Genomic DNA, 22,121 nt, shown 5'->3' on the forward strand with positions numbered 1-22,121 from the left:
ACATCTCATTTCAGTACCTGAAAGTGCAGCCTAACACTGTTACTTAGAAAGAAGGTGTTAGTTTGTAAAGCTAAACATTAACGTGACCATGTACAACTTTCTAAGCACAAAAGAATTAAAAAGCGTGGTAGAATTCATTGTTTCCTTCAGTATATCCTCCTCCATTCTTTTCCGTAGGCTTTTTCTTCTCCCACATGTTTTCTCCTCTACTTTTTAGTTTTCTAGCTTTCTAAGGTGTGCAAAGGAACTCACTATTGTTATGATGGTTAAATTTTAAAAAGTGTATGATTTCATATCATACCAAATATTGCAGGTTTCTGTAATTAAAAAAAAAAGTCAAGTTTAAAATTTCATATAGCTATATTTGACCTTTATAGTATAGTGTCCTTTCTCACTACAAAATACAGTTTCTTCATTGCTTTTTTCCATAGTAAATTGCTGTCAGAATCAGTGATGCATTTCTTGCATTTAAAGTTTTCTTCTGTATTGATGGATATAACCTATATATATCAATATTTCAATGGAATTATAAGTTAAAATGGTGTTGCAGCTGTAAGACAGCATTAAAAAGAAAGTCACTTGCAATTTCTGGCAAATTAATGAAGTAAGGATTATTGCAAATTATGGAATTGCTTCCAGCTGGATTACATAGCATAACATAGAGTTTGCATTAAGCTTTTTGTTTTCTGTCTACTATAGGAAAAAATGAATGCAACACACAGCATTAATGAGTGGCTGTGTTATTCCCTTCTTTTAGATCACTCCAGTTCCAGGCACTCATCCACTTTTAGTTTTTGTCAATCCTAAAAGTGGTGGGAAACAAGGAGAAAGGTAAGGGTTTTTTCTTTTTTATTTTTTTTTCCTGTCTTCTCTATTCTGATCTCTGTGATACGTTTAAAAAATGAACATTTAAAATTTGTAGATAAAAAGAAATCTGATGTTTATTACTGTTATGCCCCACATTTAAACACCTCATTGCTCTGTTTAGAAGAGGTAGACACTGGCATATAATTATAAATTTTGCAGTTAAAATCCCAGAATGATTTCTATAAAACAATTTAATTTCATATCAGCTATATTCAGTGTATGGTTTTGTGTGATTTGCATGAAGATGTGAATTGTTATCTTTTGCATTGCAACTTTTCTTTTAATCTCTGTAATAATTAAGCAGACAGGCTGATAATTTAAATGGGAAAGAGTATTCTATTTTTAAGGTATGATTTGCCTTTCACAGGTTCAGTGAGTAGATTCTTCAGCCTCTCCATAAGATTTCCTCAAAGAAACCTTTTGCTTTCTGTAGATAGGAAGCATTCTAAAAATCCAGTTAAAGTATTAAAGTCCAATCACAAAAACTTTGAAGACATACTTAATTTTATATATTTCAGTAAGTACGTTGATGTAAATTCAAAATGCCTAAATTTATGTTTAAATTTTAGTGTATCAGAGGAAAACAGAGTTAAGGATCATTCTTCTCCTATTCTGTCCCTCAAACTCAGGCAGAAATGCTGAATTTTCTATCCCTTGAGCAGATTTTTCAGAGTGTATTTCAGAATCACAAGTGCTAACAATATGGCCATTTTTTATCATCACATATTAAATCCCCAAATTTTTATAGACTAGCTTTCCATGTCAGTGCTGTAATTTATCCTTCATGTCTTGGAAAAGCTTATGGTCTTTTGGCCAGGATCAGACTGAAGATGACACCTGTGGATAGTGGGTGATGTGGATACCCAAAAGCACAAAAAGGAGGGATCCAGAGTGGTTCTAAAGCTTGGAACCAAGCAAGTAAACTGCAAGCAGGTCAGCTTTCCCTACCTCTTCCCCACCGCCTCCATTAGATTTCTTCTTTCAAACAGTGTTCCTTCAAGTAAACTAACAAAAGGGACAAAATCCTGCAGAGTAGGTGTTAAGGGAATTCTCAGAGCTGAAGAGCATTTAACCAAAACTGTATTCAAAGACCTCTGAAAGAACAGGTTATCGTTTTGAAGCTGATGATGTAATCCTTGAACTGGTGTACCTGGTTATCAGTAATGCCAATAATGCTGGCTGTTTCAAAGGCAGATCTAAAAGTTGAGTTCTGAACAGCTTCAAGAACATGCCTTTGCAATCATAACAAAACAATGTGAGCCATGCTGGACCATGTTTCAGACACAGCAGCAGTGTGAGGTAACCCTGGTCATCTCTGCAGTCAGGGGTGTTTTTGGAAAGTAATGCACTAGCATTTATCTTGACTTTTTTATAGCACTAATACGAAGTGAGTGGATCAGGTATCCGGTTCGGAATTAGGGAAGTGAGAGGCAAGTTAGAGAGCTGCACTTACATAGTTAGTTATAACCTAGAAACAATTCAATTAAATGCTGTTTCACAGCTTTCAGTTCCCAGCTGGTAATTGGTCTCAAGTGTTACTATCTGAATGGGCTTAATGTGTGAGGGATGTCATTTAATGTTAGATATTCTCTAGGGTAAAAGCAAGTTTTAATCCTGACCCCCTTCCCAAGTACCTATTCCCATTCATGTGTTGCAGTCTGACACTTCTCGGTTTATGTTAATGCAACTGTTACTGAGGCCAAGGAGATCACAGGATTGATTTGAATGTAAAAAAAAAAATGCTTTATACATGCTTCATTCACTAACACCATTACCTACAAGTGTCATTACACAATGAAGTGTATAGTGTGAGGGCAGCCACCAGCAGCTGAATATAGTGAAGTATGAGAACCTTTTACATTGGCTTTGATACCACACAAAATAAAATGTTACACTGCATACCAATGTGTCAGGGTTGCACTCAATATTTCTGTGTTAGGAGGAGCACATCAAAAGGTCAACTGCATAGTCATGGAAACATATCTCAAGTCATTCACCAGCAGGAGATGATATCTCATGGTTAGATATAAAACTAGATTCAAAAAGGTTAAAAAGATCCACATATGGACTAATTGATGAGAAGGGGTTTGCCCTCTGCCTTCTAAGTGTTAATGTTTCATATCAATACCAGTAACATAATAAAATTATAAAATAAGGATGTTAAGAGTGCATATTATCTTGAAGATTTAATCAAAGGAGTGAAAACATTTTCAGGGAACAGTAATATTTAACTCTTTTACTTTTCCTGTTTTTTTTTTTTTTTTTTTTTTTCTTTTTCTGGCTGCTCCACAGGAGTAACTGGAAAGAAGAGAATCCTGTATTTCCCCCTATTCTCCTCTGATTTTGTGGCATTATATGTTGTGTAAAGTAAAATCACAGGACATTTGAAGACATAAATAGCTTTTCAAAATGCAGAGTTATGGTGATTCAAGTCAGATTTCTTGATTATAGTGATGTTGTAATCTGCTCAGGTATTGAGAGGCTAGGAGTCAAGGATAGGCTGTAACAAAAGTAAGATTTCCATAGCAATGACGGGGAAAACCCCCAAAAATACAACCTGATAATTTTGTAGATGAGAATTTCATTACCTTGACTCATTCAGATTAGGGTGATCTTTTACTGAAAGCTATTCTTCAGTCTTTACTTAGGGTTTTCTGTATTTAAGAGATCACAATGAATGAGGTTATGATTTCTAATTGACTTTCATTGAACACAGAAAGGTTATTGCAGATACTGTCAAGACTCCAGTGTTCCCACAGTTCCCCGTATGAGATTTTATGCCTTGCCATATGGTAACCCAGCCCATTTCATTGCCCTTAGACTTGGAAAGAATGTATGCATCCACCTGACAACCAGTTGAATAAATGCACTCCCTCAATAATACTCTGATATTTGCTTTAGTATACTACATTTTTTTTCCAAATATCTCAAATGCAAAGATCTAAGGATCACTAGAAGGTAAAAAAGGTTAGGTGCTTTTGGAATAGGGGGGCGGTGAGAAACAAATGGATATGTAGAAAAAATGCATTCAGAACACAAAAATATTTCCTCTACAACCATATCTAATTACCTTGTCAATACATTTTAAAACTTAGATTATTAAAGAGCCAGAGTTTTGCAAAATGTACAATGATAAATATTCTTCTTCTTGACTAGGTTTCTCTTTTAAAACCCAATGTTATGACTTTCAGATAAAATTGCAAAATAAAGAACTATGAAAATAATGCAGTTATACTTAAGAGATTAATACTTATTGCCTATCACCTGAAACATAAATGCATTTACAGTTATTTGGACTTAAAATTATTTAGTCCAGTGGATAATACATATGCTCACAATAAAATAGAACAAAAATACAATTCAATGTTTATTAAGGAGAGAGTAGCAAATTAAAAAGATTAAGCCTTTCACACACCAAAAAAATTTTAATTGAAGATGGTATTGGATAGGAGTTCAGCAAATGCAGTCAAGTGTCTTCCTTAGGTTATATCACACTGTAACATGTTTTCAGTGATTGTGCATAAAATGGACAGATGTGGTTAATTTCATCAGAAGAAAAATGCAGTATGTCCATTTCATCCTGGGGCTAGCTGTCCTGTATGTCTGCTTGTAAGATCTGGCTAATCAAGACAACAGCTTTCAGTAATCTGTGAATGGAATTTATAAATTTAGTTCAGCATTGACAAACTAGTTTCTTTCAGAAAAAGAATATACAACAAACGTAGTGCCTCTAAAGACTGTTGTTAAGGGTAATGCTTCTCACATAAGAGTCCTTCTAAATCATGGCATTGTTTTGTCATACTCATTACTTTGTTTTCTACTTCCCCATTTTCCAATTTATTTGCCTGACCAGTAGGTGAGTTTAAACAATTGTTTCCTTGACAAAGGTGCGGTTGGATGCACTGGAGATCAGCTTCCGTACACTGACGTTTCCTGCTGACTCCACGTTCAGTGCCTGTACAGTACAGGTTGATGATATCTTTGACCTTTGTTGTTTTCAGATAACTTTGGTTCATAGTAGCTTTTCCCTCCTACCTTCTGATTAATCTGGCTTTCTTCGCTTTCTTTTAGCATTGATACAAAATGTAGAAGCAGTTTCAAATGATCTTTTCCAAATGCTGTCCATCTAGGAGAGATCACTAGCTTTGTTTTAATTTTGGGGAAGAGTCCTTGGCTTCTTTCTTCTCTGCCATCAGGGATCAATTAAGCCTATACTGACCACATCTTGAATAGTCACCCCCTAGATGTGTGAAAATGCATCCTCCAGTTGGCACAAGCCACTGCTATGGCCAGCTTTTCCCCCAGTGTAGTCAGCTTTACTGCCAGTTTCGAATTGCCAACGCATTTCTGTCTCTCTTTCTTTTCTCTCTTTAAAGGAGTGATCTTAGGACTTCAGAAGATAGCTCAGTCTAACTTAGCCCAGGGTGTGCTCAAGAGTATTTTCTTCACGTTTAAAGATGATCCCAGCCCTCCTGTCCACTCCTGCTATGATTTTCTGCCTCCTTAGTTAATGCTAGTGCAACTGTTCTGAGGTTTTTATGAGATCATGGATGTGATTTAAGTGAAGAGAAAAAAATGACAATGGAGATTTATTTTTTCTGAGGATTTGTATTTTAAATTGAATGTTTAGTTTTCCAGATCACAGAACAACCCTGCAAATGGTTATGGAAGCACAACTGTTTGTTGATAAACAGTGTCGTCATGGGATAAGTGGCAATTTCATGAACCGGCTCTGCTCATGCAGTTGCATTCCATCACAAAAAGCTGTCTTTTGGGGCATTACCCACTGCACTGCCTCATGGCTTTGTCAGCACAAATCTCTAGTCACAAAGAAAGCATGTCCGATTCCTCACTTCTATGTTGAAGCAAGATGTTCAGAGACGTGCCAGTATCAGTAGGTGGTTTAGTACTGCAGGTACCAAACTGGAAGGCTAAATCACTGTCCACTTCTTTGTCTTGTGTGTGTCAGGCTGTGAGGTCTGGTTACAGTTTAGTGTGAAGGCAAACACAGTTTCTTCCTCTTTTTTGGAGAATGTATGAATGGGTATGAACCATCAATTTATGAATTTTACATAGACTAGCATACATAAATATGTTACAGTAACTTCAAACATGATGTGTCTTTTCTGGTGAGTCATTATAGAGTGATTATCTGGTATTGATGTTCAACTAGTACCTGTGAATGGTATGCACTTAAATCAAGTGTTGTTCAATGCACTCTCTTCATTACTGAGTTACCTAACTCCCCCATTAATAAGAAGTCTTTTATAGAGTTTCACTGATAACTGACAACAGTATTTTGAGTGTAGATAATGGCTAGTGTGTTTTGTAGCTCCAAACTTTCAGGCAAACAACTCTTAAGCCTTTGGGATTTCATAACAATACTGTTCATGAACTTCTTACGGTCAGCTGCACAAACTAAATTAGGCATCTTTGACCAGGTTAAAGCCTATATGTCACTGAGAAGCAACTTACACATACTAACTAGAAAATTAAAAATAGGATCCTTTTAACATGGTAGGGTGCTGCAAATGAAATGGAAATACACCATGTTGTAAATCTGCTCTCAAATGTCTGATTTAGCTGTCATCACAGCCATTGGCAATGATGTGTGCATGCCTGCAAAGTGAAACCACTCATTTCACACTGACTTTTTCTGTCAGGAATGGCATCGGGAATAGATTGTGGGTGTGTTTGAACACAATGCTTTACGAAGAAGCTGATATTGCTAAATAATTGAGAAGTTAAGAAATGTTTCAATTTGGTAATTTTATGGGTAATTACAAATTTGTTTGCATTCAGTAATCTTCCACCCTTGTCTTCTACCTAGCTTGATAAATTCTGCATTGCTATTAAGAAAACAAAATTTTAGAAGTCCCTCAATGAGCACATAGATTGTGTCTAGACAGTTTTATTCTGCTGAATTTGAAAATGTGAACATTTTAACTTAAAATCCAGCTCTTATTGTGTTTTTATTTAAGGAAGTAAAAAGAAATAAAGAGATATTTCAGTGGAAAAAAATAAATTCTTTCTTAAAAGCATTAAAATATTAATTAGCTTGAGGATGTTAACATTAAAACTAAAAGCAAGAAACTGGGGGTTATAATTTTAATTATTGCCACAGATCTCCAGTATATATTTATCCATTCTGAACTCCAACTTTTCCATGTGCTTACTTGTTTCTATGTAAGAAATAAAGCAGCTACCACATTGTAATCAGTGCAGAAAATTACATTTCTAATGCTTGTAATGAAGAAACAAAATATTTGTCATACCTTTAGGATAAGTAACTTCAAATTTATAAAGTTACAGGTTTTTAAATACTCTGCCATTTAAAGAAATGCTTGCTGGGGGTAGGACAGCAAAAGGGTTCCCTTACGGGGTAGGAGAACACTTTTCATGCTCTTTCAATAAATTGCTTCCTATTATTCAGATAATTTTAAAATATGGGTAATTTAAGTAAAACAATGGTTTTGAATCTTTTTCATTTTCTTCCCGTTAAAATATAATCCAAAGGAGATGTAGCTGACAGTAGATTTGCTTTCTCAGAGTGTCGTTCAGCCTATGGGGACATTTTTGGTGGGTGGCAAAGCCAATTTGCTTTTGCAAGTAATTATACTTGTAATTTTGTATTAGCAATAAATTTCATAAATCTCTCCTTTACCACGGAGTTACTTTAACAGGAACCGATGTAGTTTTCCAGATGCTTTTTTGACTCACCTTTTCTTGTATCATTTTAATGCTTATCCTTTTTTTTTTTTTTTGTCTATATAGAGCCTTTAATTAGTAGATAGCTTTTAGTTCTTCTGCCTCAATTTTATGTCCACAATACACTGTATGTGTAAATTATAATTGCTGTGTTCAAATATTTATTTGTATAAATGAGATCCTGCAATTCAAATAATTATAGTATGTGTTAACTTAATTCTTTCATTTGCTAGGTTAAAAAAAAAAAACACAAAACATCCAAGCATGTAAGTAAATATTTTCTCCTTGTCTCTTTTAACTCTTCAGAATTTATAGAAAATTTCAGTACCTTTTAAATCCTCGCCAAGTTTATAGTCTTTCTGGAAATGGACCAATGCCAGGGTAAGTCTACAGTTAATATTATTACGAGGAACTCATTTAATAAAATGCTACATAATCAAATGAACAGACTGAGCCACATATAGCACGTTTTGAATGTATCGACACTACAGACCTCTGACAGGCTGCAGAAATTTACAGGTACTAGTTGTTTACATGTACAAATAAAACTACGTATCATGTGTTTTACTGATAACCATGCAGTACTCTGTAAGAACTGTGGGATAAATTTCACTCTGTTTGCAGCTTTTACTGCTATATCAGCGACCTGAGTTCACGTGGCAGTTACTTTCATGTTACAAATATCAAGCGGCCTCACAGACTGACTTGCAGGACATATATTTCTTTTACATAAACACATATGTGCACATACATATGTGTCTGTAATGTGTATACTGTACGTACATATATTCTTACGCATGTCAGATATAGAATGTTGTTTCAAATTACAGTGGCTGCACCCTCCTTATCAGTTCCATGATGTAGTGGGCAGAAAATGACTGGACAGGCCAGATTGTGCTGGCTGTGACTTTTTACAGGGACTGAAGTGTTATCTGAACCAGGTAATGTCACAGTCACTTGCCTAACATGCTGCTTCCATGCTTCTTTCTATTTTGCCTTTACGTGAAGACAGGAGAATTACAGTATATCAAATACCAACTTTTGCCATCTGTAATTGTTTCCTTTTTAAGGAGTGAGTGCTTTGGTAGAAGAAAACAGGCAGACCAGCACTGAACATCTGGTCTGTGCATCAGTTTGTGTGTATTGCATGTTATTTAGTTATGTCACTGATATGTGAAATTTTACATCAGTCAGAAGAGTTGCAGAAGGATGTTAGGAAATACATGTTCACTGACGTGAAGTTTACACTGTTGTTTAAATACTTTTTAAAAGAAATGTCTTAGGAGTTTTTATTGCTTTAGACTTTTTTTTTCTTTTAATTTGGAGGAAAATAAAATGAAGGTGGAAACGTATGTGGATTGTGCCTCGCAAAGTTATGTTTCAGTTATATTTCAATATATCATAGCTGTATTACTGGAAAGAGTATGCTTGGACAGTTTCTGCCAGTATTTCTGATTTTAAGGCCAAATCTACAGGAATCTATTCTCTCTGAAAACTATTCTGTCAGCTGTCCATTTATTGTGTTAGGCGTGGGATATGTCTAGCACTGATGAAAGTGAAGCACAGATTGGGCACAATCCTTTCCGAAGTTAAGATTCTTAGGATATCTTGCACTGCAGTGTGGCTAATATGCCTCCAGAATGATGCAAAACCTGCTCAAAAATAGAAATAAAGACAATGCATTATTTCTTTCCTGCCTGCAATTTTATCCTATACTTTAATGCTAGTGTTGTTGTTTCATTACTTAAATTATATTTGTCGTTCATGTTTTGTTAAGCTAGTTTTGACACATGGAAAATTTAATTAATCTTACTCCAAAGAGTGACTAGAAGAATTGCAGAAACGTATTTCAGGAATTTATAACAAAATTTAACCGAGAGAAAACTAGTAACCAATATTTTTTTTTACATCCAGTATAATAGAAATGCTATACTAAAGACTGAGATGACAACTTTTAAAACAACTGAAATTGTTTTTTCAAATTCATCTTATTTCATGGAATTATTTTTTTTTTTATAAATAAAAATCAAACCCCACTTACTGACTGAATGTCCGTCCATTACTGACGGTTTTCATGTTGATGTAAAGGAAAATGTATTTTAAGGCAGAAGCACAAGAGGGCAGTGTTAAGTTCAACCTGAAACCCTGCACTGAAGCGATTTAAACTTCAGTCTTTTGAACTGGGACAGTTTCTAAGAAAATTTTTTAAACTTCTCTTCCTATTAGGAATCAAAGTAGTTTTACTTCAGAGTCACTTTGAAGAAATTTCTAATTAAATTTCAAACAGACACTGCATTATATTAAGCTTGTTTTGGTATATTTTTTTATTCATTCCACAGAAATGAATAATCCTTAATTTCCAGTTTATCTCCTGCCATCGCTTCTTGCCCCTGGCAATACTATGTAGGCTGCATATAATTTGTCCCTTAAGTGAGCAATTGAATAAACTCTTTATTTCACTTACCAGTCATTGTTTCTTTTTCTGCGAGGGCTGGATTGTGTAATAAAACCTGCCCATCCATCCACTCACTCATCCATCTCTATAATGCCAGTTAGAGTAGGTTGTCAATCAAAACATTACATGTATTTAATATTGTCATATGTGTAATTTAGATTGAAATAGAAGAGTGGGGGGTTGTACAGCACAGAGAAAACCAAAAGTGTATTCTTCCTACCAATTACTGTTATTTAGTGAAAAGGGATAAACAATATATATTTATTTTAAAGCATTTATTATTATTGTAGTACATCTTAATTTGAGCCTGAGAATTTATATTTTTTTTCTTTTAAATATTGTTATCAAATGTTTCACTCAACCTATAGAATGTTTATAGTTTTAGGGTAGCATTTGCATTTTTTTGGTAGAGGCATGCTGTCTGTTTTCACCCACAAATTAATGTGTTGGTTTTTTTGTTTTTTTTATGATGGTATTTTTTCTCATATTCTGCTGTCATCAACCAAGACGATAACATTCGCGAGTTTTCTAACTTTGGCCAACATTAATTAAAATTTGCAGTTCATTTCTGTCAAATATCTAAGTATCTCCTGTTCAGATATTAGGGAGAAAGACAAGAGAACTAGGAGACCAATATAATCCTAAATCTTAGGGGAACTATGAAACCACTATGTTGTTTTTCAAAAGTCAACAGCTCAATCACTAGGTCTGTTGTTCTTTCTCTGCAGTGGGATAACCATGTTCTTTCACAGGAATGTGTTGGAATAGGGCTCCTTAGCAGACCTGAGCTGAAACAGGGTTAAAAAAATCTTCTTTAGAGGAAGAGGAGCCACTTGTGGAGTCCCATATTTGAATTTATTTGAAATCTGGAGATAATAAAATTCATTTTTCCTTTTTAATCCTCACCCTTAAAAAACCCAAACCAAAACAAAAATAAACCACCAAAATGCAACAAACAAAACCACCTCCTCCATGTTTCACAATATCAGTTATTGTACATTTTTTTCCTAAATATGCTGGCATGTAGCAGGTCAGCAGGAAAATATTTTGAACAAGTTGGCAATGAATGCCCCATCCCTGGAAGTGTTCAAGGCCAGGCTGGATGGGGCTTTGAGCAACCTGGTCCAGTGGAAGGTGTCCCTGCCCATTGCAGGGGTGTTGGATTTAGATGATCTTTAAGGTCCTTTCCAACACAAACCGTTCTGTGATTCTGTGAATTTCAGTATTGCCGTATGAATGTGCAGTTACTCCAGTGGTTGTTCACCTACTTTCATAATAGATGGGATGGTACTTGGAGAACTGCAGGGACAGCAACAAAGATGTTTCTTGTAGCTTCTTAGCATGCCTAAGCTAAGTTTTTCAGAGCTGTTTATGCTAAGACTTGTACACATTTTATAAATTATATATATATATAAACATACGTACATGATGCAAATAAATTGCACAGCAGCCAAGTCTCTGACATGGATTCCTTTGCAACAATGGAAACTGACCTGCTGCGAGGCCTGAAAATCAGCCAAAGGGCAACAGTAGACTTTAAACACTGGCATAATAATTAATGATTTAGGTATTTTTATTTGGGAGTAGAGAGATACAGGTGAGCTGGAGAAGCCCTGTAAGCCTGAGCCCAGGCATAAAAGGTATTCCACAGTTACAGGCTGCTGGTTAACAAAGTGACGTGAAAATTGCCGGCCTGATACATTGTGTAATTTGTGCCTAGCACCTGTGTTTTCAGCCTTGAAAAGAGTTTCCCTGTTTGGTTGTTGTATCTCTATAGGAGTCTTCTACTTCTGACAACAACTGTTATTGTGGATTTAATGATCTTGAAGAATCTGAAATTCTGTTATTGTTCACCTCACAGAGAGGTGAATAATAGCTGGATGAATAGCAGTCGAGTCACAGATCCACACGGCTCTGTAGAGAGGTCACTGTTTCACAAAGGTTTTGTCCCTCTGAAAAGGCTCCTGTTCCCTTAAGTCTATTATTTAAAGTGTCTAATTTATGTTATTTTTATACTCCATAATAGAAATTATATCCACTGAAGTTGTATTTCTTTGTAACTTCCTTAAGCATTTAATTTGGAGAGCATGTATTTTTAAAATTTTCTCTGCAAGTTTACCTCAACAGGCCTTTTTAAATCTTAAATTTTGTCCACTTACAAGATGCCTGAGACAGTCAAACTGAATCCCTACAACTTACCCTGTAATTTAGTTGGGAATCTACACACCTGGGCCTTTATAACTTCACAAAGCAATAGGCCTATTTTGAAAATTATACTGTTTTCCCTGATCATTGGAATTGATTGCCAGAGCATTTCTTTGCGCTTCGACATTTGGAATATCCAGAGTATTCTGGGAAGGCTTATACACCAAGAATATTTTGAGAAGACAACTGCACAGTTATTTTCTTCCGAACAAAACCTTGAACCTGGTCCATATTTCTTTGAAAGAATTACATTTTTGCCAAAGAATGGCAAAGCAAGCCATGGTGGGTTGGTTGTACTCTATTGATTAAGATTACTGTTGTGCACCGTAAATGAGTAGTACTTAGAACTCAGTAAGTTTTCACACATGAAACTTAAACCTTGGGTTTACAGATAAATTTTCATGAGCTGTAAACAGTATTTTTATGTGTGTGCCATCTGTGGTGTTTGCTGCATAAATAGCACAATCTTTAAATACTGTAAATATCACCAATTTCCACTGTTGTCTCGGTCTAGACTTAGAAAGTTTTGAGCCAGATTCATTCACCTCTCTCTTAATCACTATAATTGTTCAACAGTGAGTTTGCCACGTGCTTACAGGCTTTGTCAGAAGTCTATTTCAAATGCCTTTGCTGTGTCATTTAGCCTGCTTATTAGTTTGCTCTTTCTCGTTCTTGAACTGGTTCTTTTTTCTTGGTGTCATGATTTAACCCTGGCCAGTAACTAAACACCACGCAGCCACTTGTTCGCTTCCCACACAGTGGGATGGGGGAGAGCATTGGAAGAGTAGAAGAGAGAAAACTTGTGTGTAGAGATAAAGACAGTTTAACAGGTAAAGCAAAAGCCATGCATGCAAGCAAAACAAACCAAGGAATTAATTCACCGCTTCCCATGGGCAGGCAGGTGCTCAGCCATCCCCAGGAGAGCCAGGCTCCATCATGTGTAACAGTTACTTGGGAAGACAAACACCATAATGCCAAATGTCTCCCCCTTCCTCCTTCTTCCCCCAGCTTACATATACTCAGCATCATGTCATATGGTATGGGATACCTCCTTGGCTAGTTCAGGTCAGCTGTCCTGGCTGTGTCCCCTCCCAGTTTCTTGTGCCCCTCCAGACCTTTCGCTGGCAGGGCCCAAGGAACTGAAAAGTCCTTGACTTGGTATAAACATCACCCAGCAACGACCAAGAACATCAGTGTGCTGTCAACATTGTTCTCACACCAAATCCAAAACACAGCACTGCACCAGCTGCTAAGAAGAAAATTAGCGCTATCCCAGCTGAAACCAGGACACTTGTTCAGCCCCAAAAATGCTTTTGACTATTAACAGTTAAGTTACTTCTGAATGTATGGAATCCAGCATCTACTTCACCCACTATTTAGCCTATATTGGTTCACTTTTCCCCACAAATGTTTCTGTATTTCTTCTTCTGACTGGCATGTATCTCTCCCAAATCTGTAAGGTTTCTATCTTGTGGGTATTATGCAGATAAATAAATCTTATTCTTGCCGGGATCATAGGTTTAACACTATCATTATTGTTCAATATCTGTATCAGAATGATTTGGGGCTATCTACTGACTATAATGCTATACTGTAAAAATAGATTGGTATACATCTTAAGGAATAGTTAAGGAAAACTTAAGTTTTGGTTAGACAGGGCTTTGGGCAACCTGTTCTACTGAAAAACTGTCCCTCCCTGTGGCATGGGGGTTGGACTACATGATTCTTAAAGGTTCCTTCCAACCTGACCCATTCTATAATTCTATATTAATGTTTTTTTTTTTGAGTGTGAAGTATATCATATGGACCAATGTTTTCAGTGTCGGGTACCTGACAGTAAAATATCTCCTAGATTCATGGAGTCCCTCAATATCCCATGTGATTACACACTAAAAGACGAGGATCTTGTTATTCTAAATGTGCCATCATGGTTTTTAACAAACAAGATTTTAAATTGGCGGTCAACTTTACCTTTAGAAAGTATGAACCAAAACCCACTATTTTTAGCTGCAATATATGTATCTGCCAGTTAACTGTTGCACGTTAAACTGCTATATATTGTCCCATGCAATGGTAAACCGGATTTCTTGAAACTATTTTTATTAATTTACTGGAATTGCTGTGTCATTACAGTGTACAGAAAACTCTTAACTGGGAGTTGTAATGAGGTTAAAGTGTGTTTGTTGTCCAGTTCCGTGGCCAGCTCAGCTTGGCAGTCTAAAAGAGGAAAAACTGTGATAAAGTTTTCATCCATATTCTCAAGCAAATTACCATTTGTTGGTGATTGTATTTGCTTTGTTTAGTAAAATGACAGCAATATGATCATTACAATAAAGGAGTAAACATCTCAACAATGGAATTGCTTTGTCTTTCAACTTGGTGCTTTCCTAAGCATAGTTATTTAAGAAGAATCAATGGTGAGGTGAACATCTAAATTAGTGAAATTGTTAGATTAAACCCAGCATCGTGAATTCACAAGTGGACAGAGTATCTAAATTAGAGTTCACCTTCAAGTGTCAGTTATCTATCAGATCGGTCCTTTGTCAGCATAAATCTGTTAATGAAGGTTTGGCTCTAATTTGCTTTGAGCTGGTGGTATTTGGGGTGAACATTTATCTTTCATTCACTTCTGTTCACAGACAGCACAAATTCTATTCTAATATGTAAATGTTTTACTAGTTAATTTGTAATCATCAAGCTGATAAGTTGCAGATGCCATTCAAGAAAATTTTGTTAATATTACTGTATTTGATTTATGCCATACTTTATGAAAAATAAATACTTTTTGAATTTAATGATTTTACATATTTATTGGTTCAATATTATTGTCTCAATACCTTTGAGACCAGCCTACTGTATCACTGTGAATATAGAAGTTTTGAAACAGAAGTCATAACAAATAATTTTTAATACAGTTTCTTTCTAAATTATAACTCAAATCTTCTTAAGTCCTCTATATTGCAGCTGATTACCATTACATGCAAGTATTGTAATTGGCAAAGTTCATGTACTGTCTATAGTACTACTGGCTGAGAAGCTATGAGATAAAAATATTTACAAATTTTACTGATTATCTATTTCTAAAGTACTCTCCTTTTCCAAAAAACGAATCCAAATTACTCAGGGGTAACTGTAAAAACCAGCTCAGTAAAAACAGCATTTAGATTATTTAAGGGAAGATTTCTCTAATGTAGGCAGGTACTAAGTTCTGTTCTCTTTTTTTTTTTTTTTGCACTTTGAACTTTTTGCAGTGGAGAAATGTACCAAATTAAAGAGTATTTTTATATCCACTGATAATTTGCAGTGGATTATTCTTTGCTTGGGCTGTTAACACTTCTGCTTTTTGCTTCCACTGTAAGTGAAGGAAGACTGGCTGAATGATTTCACACAGTGCTGCTGTTGTGCCGCCTTGTGTGGCTGAGCACATGAAATATCTGCATAGCGCACTGCTTCTAGGTGCCATTTAAAATAGTTTTACTGTGAGTGGGACAGGAAATTCTAAAGCAGTTCTAAAAAATTAAGGAGAGGTGAGAGGGTGGGTCTGTGTTATCTGTGCATAAATCAATCAAATTCATGATTCAATATCAAATATTTAAGTCCTGTAGCACTGGTGGGTTATTCATCAATAGTTTTTCTGCATTCATATGGGTTTGATGAGGTGATTATGGGAAACTGAATTAGAATAGCATAGCTAGTTGAAACAGTTGCCATCTTTCAGGTGGAAATTACTAATTTATTAGCACAAACTCAATAATTGCCTGTGTGTGTGATCCTTGTCTCTGGCAAAATAAAATAAAAATAGGCTGGTATCAAGCACCTTCAGTGGTTTAAATTATTTGTTTTACTTCCAGCAGGTAGGAAACTGGATTAGGGAAGACTAAAACATGTCAATTTTCAAGAGAGCTATCCAGATGAAGATACATATTGATAGGTTTTTCAGCTCAGTCTTATGGTTGAGCCTGTGTCCTATGTTAATTATTGACCATGGACCAAGAACTACGTCCATTCTTATGAAATTTGTAGAATGTTAAAAGTCTGGAGATACAGTAAAAAAAAAAAAAAAAAAAAAGGAAACTGCAGTTTAATGATATGAGAATTCAATCATGAGGCAAGAATTAGATGATCTTGTCAATTTTGATGATAGAAATACAATCAAATATAATAATCTCTTGTAATCTGCATTTAGAGATTGATTGTATTGACCTTTCTCCATGGGGGGGGGGGGGGGAAAAGGTTCATTTTCCAGAATCATCTAACAATTCACCTAGCAAAAATATCCTGCTGTTTTAAGGCCTTATTGTGCAGCCATACGTTTTTGTGTCTTCCTGTGGATTATTATAGTTTTCGCTTTTCATCTTTTATTCCCCAAAATATCAGGACTTGGTTTGTTGTGTGGAACAAGATGTTAGTAAAAGTTCTGCTGATCTTTCTCGTTGCCTTATTGCCAGTGATTGAAGAACAGGTGTAATTTGGGTTACAGTCTCTCAGCCTAATGTTCTTAAGTACCATTCCAGCTCTTCTGATTTATGTTGTGATGTAGGAAAGATTTTTACTATAATGTCTATAAAAATCAGGCTTGTATAAAATAATATCTACCTTTTCTCATATTCATAAATAAAAGGGGAATTTTTTTGGTGGCAATATTTTTCTTCATTAAAAAAATATCAAAATAACGTGTTGTATTAAATGACTGTGTGAATTATAGTACAAATTCATTTGATACCAATAAAATACATGTTTTGAAGTTGCTGATTTACCTGTTTCATATATTCTATTTAATTTTTCAGTTATTTATGTAATTTCTGTAAAGTTTATTAGTATATGGGACACTTGTGCTTTGTACTTAATGTCATACCAGTCATATTGTGCTATGTAAAGAGTAATTGTCTAAACTGTTAAAGTCATCATCATAATTTTTTTAAAAATTAGAGAAAACCCTTGTGAAATAGGCCCATTGTAAGTACTGTTTTATGTTTTTATGTTGTTTGATGTTTTTTATATATACGTAGAATTGTTACATAATTTTATAAACGAATTCAAGAAAATAGGAATTAATTTTCTATTCTGATTCTTTACCTTAGTCTGATAAAGCCTTTACGATGGCTTCCACTTTTTTATTTCCACTTCAAATAATTTTAACCAAGTTCTTCTCCAACGATTTATTCTTTTTCAAACCACATAAAAATGTTCTTTGAATAAGAGGCAACAGGTACTATTAAAACACTAATTGACTAATGCTGTCTTGTTAGGCAATATTTACTCTTTAAGTTCTAATAAGAAATCTTTCAAATCTTTTCTTTACAGTTATAACATCTATTGAGTTTGAATGAAACCTTATAAATAGAAAACCATGTTACTTTCCCAACTCTTAATGTAGGCTGCACATTTTAATTCAATGAATGAAATTTATTTACATATATAATTATACAACTATATTTAATTTTATAAATTAATTTGGTTTTATAAATATTTATATCTGTTATAGTATATTTATATACACTACATTTATGTATGCAAATATAAAATGTAAGGTATGTTATACGTTTATATATTTAATTATATATTTACATAAAATATGTATCTTTTTATATTAAAATTCATAAAAAGAAAGTAATGCAAACTTAGTGCTGTACAATAAAATGGTTTGGAAAAATCGCTGTGTATGAATATAAAATGCTGCAGGCTAAATATAAGTGAAACTGACTGAGAATTTTTCTGATGATTCGGTTTTGTCAGATTCCTCAATCCTCCACTTTCTTGAGAAGTTATAATTTTTTGATGAAAATTAAATATACAGTCAAAACAGAAAAGGAATGTTTGATAGCCATATGGTAAAGATGCTTTTTTATAAAACTGGAGATGGAGGTTTAGGTTATGTTCTGCCCATCTGGATTAATGTTAGCATCAACCCTGTACTTCTGGTGTTGGTTAGTTTGTTTGTTGGTTCATTTATTTGTTTTTTCTAGACTTTGTTTCTGACATCTATTATACGTGGTAAGAATGCTTAAATATTTATAAAGTTCCTACCCTGCTGTCACCTCTGTTCTGTAATTTGATTTTAAATTAATCTGAAATGCCCTCAGCACTGGAAGCAGTATAATTAAATCCACTAACTTTCTACAGACCAAACACATTGGTGCGAAATGGGTGATGCGAGGCATTTATCTCTTTGCCAGACCTCGTGAGCTGACAGAGATGCACACCTGTGCGCTAGGGCATATCTCAGTGCCCACTCTTACAGTGGTAGGAGGTGACTTCCAGCAGAGGGTCTTTCAGCACATATGCTTATTAGAAGATGTGTTCTCCAAATATACCCAGTCAGATTTGGCACATGATGTTTTGGATGGGAGGAGATCCTATAGCATTTGTCATGCGGATGTGTGAAGTAGAATGTAAGAGGTGAGAAGGGCAAAGCAGGATTTAATACAGAATGAGTAAGCATCCTTCAGACATAGTACTTGACACCTGAAATTGTCTAAGAGCTCTTCTGAGCAAAGAAAATTAGAGGGAGTGGGACAACAGTGTGGTGGGCTTAATTCTATGTAGCTTTGCTAACCTTGAAAATCTGGTCTAAAATGAATAGAACAAGTTGTCCTGTTGTCTTCTACATATTAAATAACATTTTTTTTACCATTGTGCTTTTTGTTTCCTTGGGTCATGCTCTTTCTTTTACTCTGTATTTTTCATGAGTTCTTGATTTTATCAAGAGGCCTAAAAGAATTTAAAAAACTTTCTATGGAAAGAAAAAACATTCTCTGTGCATCATTAAAGTGTCATATGGAAAATAGCTTGAATTAAACACTTGCAAGTTATTGTGTATATTTATCCGTATTTAAGAATTTGGGTACAATGTACTAATTGTGTGTTTATTAGGAGATTACAAACTGGAAATCAAATCTGGTCACTAACATATAGAATATGCATTACAATTTCATTGAGACTAATGAACAGAATAGATGCGAATGTTCACACACATATATAGAGTAATTCTGCAAAATTACTGGGAATTTTTTGACTAGTCACAATTTATATGTAAGGACGAATTTCAGTATGTGTCAAAAGCAATCCTGAAAAGATGCTTTTGGATTTAAAATACTGCAATTTAGAATTGTTTTAATATATCCTTACTTTTCATCATTATGGAACATTAGTATTGAATGAAGTGGATAATGAGGTGGTGATACGGTACAGCACTCTACTGATATGGAAGCAGAAATAGCTAGCCAAATACTACCAAAGATATTTCACTTTTAAAGTATGCTTTGTAGGATGATGGAATTGTTGCTTTCAATGTGATGCTTACTCATTTTGTATTAAACCATGGTGCAAAGTTGTTTTTGTTGACCACAAAATGCTCAGCGTATTATGTTTTAGTGTACTGTCAGAAATATGCTGTTTCCATATGCTTTTATAGACAGCACCTCACAAGGAAATATTGTGGCTAATATATTTAGCCACCTTAGACGTTTCTGTCTTGAGAGAATACATATTCATTTACAAGAGGGTAAACAGGTAATGTTTTCTGACAAGAGTTTCAAACAATATTTGAACAGGGACAAAGATTTGGATTAACCATTGGGTCTAAGCTATTTCTAGTATTAGTGTGCCATAATAACACTTGAATTAAGAATTTAATATTACCTTTTTCAGATAATATGACGTTGGATTGTATTTGTCTAAAAAATGAATGCATGAGCAGAGGTGATTATTATTTAAAGTGTTCACTTGCTATTTACTATTAAATGAAATGTTTTAAGACATAAAATGTTTGCATAATGCAAAATGCATTTATAATAATTAAATAGATATTCATTTACTGTTTTTAGGTTAAATTTTTTCCGAGATGTTCCTGAGTTCAGAGTACTAGCATGTGGTGGAGATGGAACAGTAGGCTGGATTTTGGATTGCATAGGTAATCAATAGTGTTTATATAGTTTTGCTTGACTTATGTTTTTTATTTACTGCTGTTCCCTGTATTCCAAAGTATGGATACAGCTATTTCAAACAAGATCTTGTTCATTTAAATTTTTGAAATCTATTAGTTTGGGACATTATTATTTATAGGGATATTCAAATTGCAAAAGATATTCAAAATCCCTAGACAAGTCCAGTGTTTGTAGTCCTGTGGGTTTGCAGAAAGCAAGACATTTGAATCAATCAATTTTATTTTCAGTTTGAAGTCTATTTCCCGAACTGAATCAAATCTAAGTTGTTTCTTTTAAGACCATTTATTTGCCTTAGCTAATTTGCTTTTTCAGTTACCAAATTTTTGTTTATGCTCCATTTTTCCATAATGGAGACAATGGGCTAACAGCCATCTCTGTTTTGGAGTTCTTTTAGTCAGTTAGCCATGAAGTCCTCTGTACAAATTATTAGGAAGGCCCAGAAGTTAAGATATTACAGACTTCTCAAGGCTTGTTAGGCAGAATATCTTCCACACCACAATCATTTATTTGGTGTTAGAGGGACTACGGAAAAGAAAAGGAAAAAAAAAAAAAAAAATGGAATGTGTGACGATAGCAATTAGGAAGGGGATAAAGAGGGGTCAAAAGGCTCAACTGAAAGTTTAGATGAGGTGTGTGTTTTGTGGGAGGTGGGGGACCAGAAAACCTTTTAAAGTTCAGTGAAAAGTAAAAAAGGTGTCATGAAGGAATGGATGAGAGCAAAGGCATATTTCTAATTTTGGTTTGAAAAAAAAAAAATATATATTTTTGCAAACGCAAACTGTCGATTGTATTTCTCAAATAGCTTTCAAAGTCATAAATCAATGGACACAAATAGCAGGTGTTATTGCCTAAACTTGGAAGGGTGAAGTTTTGCAGCTGTTAATTGTATCATCACTTTGTTTCATGAGGTCTAAAATGTCATGCAGTTACTTTCTCTTTCAGTGGCATATTTGAAAAAAAGACTGCATTTTTTCTTAATAAAATACTATCATCTGCAGCAATTTTTGTTGCACAGAACTATTTATTTAGGGGACCCAGGATCCATTTGTTTCATAGGTACAGGAAACAGATTTTCAATGCTTCCTTTTAGCAAACAAAAGCTGTTTGGCATATGAAGTTCAAGAAATCATTCTGAGAAACAGACACCTTCTAGTTTGGTCTTTTCTTTCCTAATCTCCTGATATAAAAAGAATCTTAGCTGAGAGCAAAGGAAGAAGAAAAATCAAGAAAGGGGAAAAAAATCAATAAAGGGGGAAAAAAAAGCCAAAATAAATCAAAACTTTTTTTCTCCTCAGTTTGAGACTTTTAGAATTTTTATTAATTATTATTCTTCTTCTAAATATCATATTCTCTTAAAGATTTGCAGTACTCTGGCGTTGTGAATTTTAAGTCTTCCTAAAGTATTGATGAGAGGAATTGATACATAACACGATGCCTTTGCCACATCTATTGGATATATAACCTGATGCTGAGAATTGCTGATAATTTTGCATAATTCCATGAACAAAACAGCTGATTGTTTAATTGTTCAAGTATGACTTTTAAACTAGACATGCTACTCATTCCAGTTAAATGGGGAATTTGACAAATTATATATTTGATATATTATACCTGGGGGATAGCTGCCCCACTTTCAACTTTCAGAAAGGCTATATTTCTTGACACAAAGGTTTTCCCAATGGATTTTGAGCAGAGATCCTTTGGCTTAAAATGCTAGAAGAGTACCAAGTCAAAAGACACTGTAAATTCTTACATTTCAAAAGATTACTTATTAAATGCAAGATACCGACTTAGAGACTTGATCAGATAGATCAATGCTCATTTTGAATATCAGGTTTAATTCCTGATAGGCAAACCCCTGGTGTTGGTTCCAGGGAGACCTTGGTAATGGTGCTCACGTGTATACAAAAATCCAAGTGAATACAGTTAAATACAAATTT

The 22,121-nt window shown here is 34.6% G+C and overlaps 1 protein-coding gene across 2 annotated transcripts in view; it reads left to right on the plus strand.

The window, feature by feature from the left end:
• DGKB (diacylglycerol kinase beta) overlaps nt 1-22,121 on the plus strand; it is a 362,852-nt gene that overhangs the window by 134,792 nt on the left and 205,939 nt on the right. For both annotated transcript variants that reach the window (XM_040593354.1, XM_040593355.1), the window contains 3 exons: nt 758-831; nt 7,882-7,956; nt 20,062-20,147. In XM_040593354.1, coding sequence (XP_040449288.1) covers nt 758-831; nt 7,882-7,956; nt 20,062-20,147 — 235 coding nt within the window. The remainder of the gene's footprint in view (nt 1-757; nt 832-7,881; nt 7,957-20,061; nt 20,148-22,121) is intronic.

This window comes from Falco naumanni, chromosome 4 (assembly GCF_017639655.2).
Source record: "Falco naumanni isolate bFalNau1 chromosome 4, bFalNau1.pat, whole genome shotgun sequence".
NCBI lineage: Eukaryota > Metazoa > Chordata > Aves > Falconiformes > Falconidae > Falco > Falco naumanni.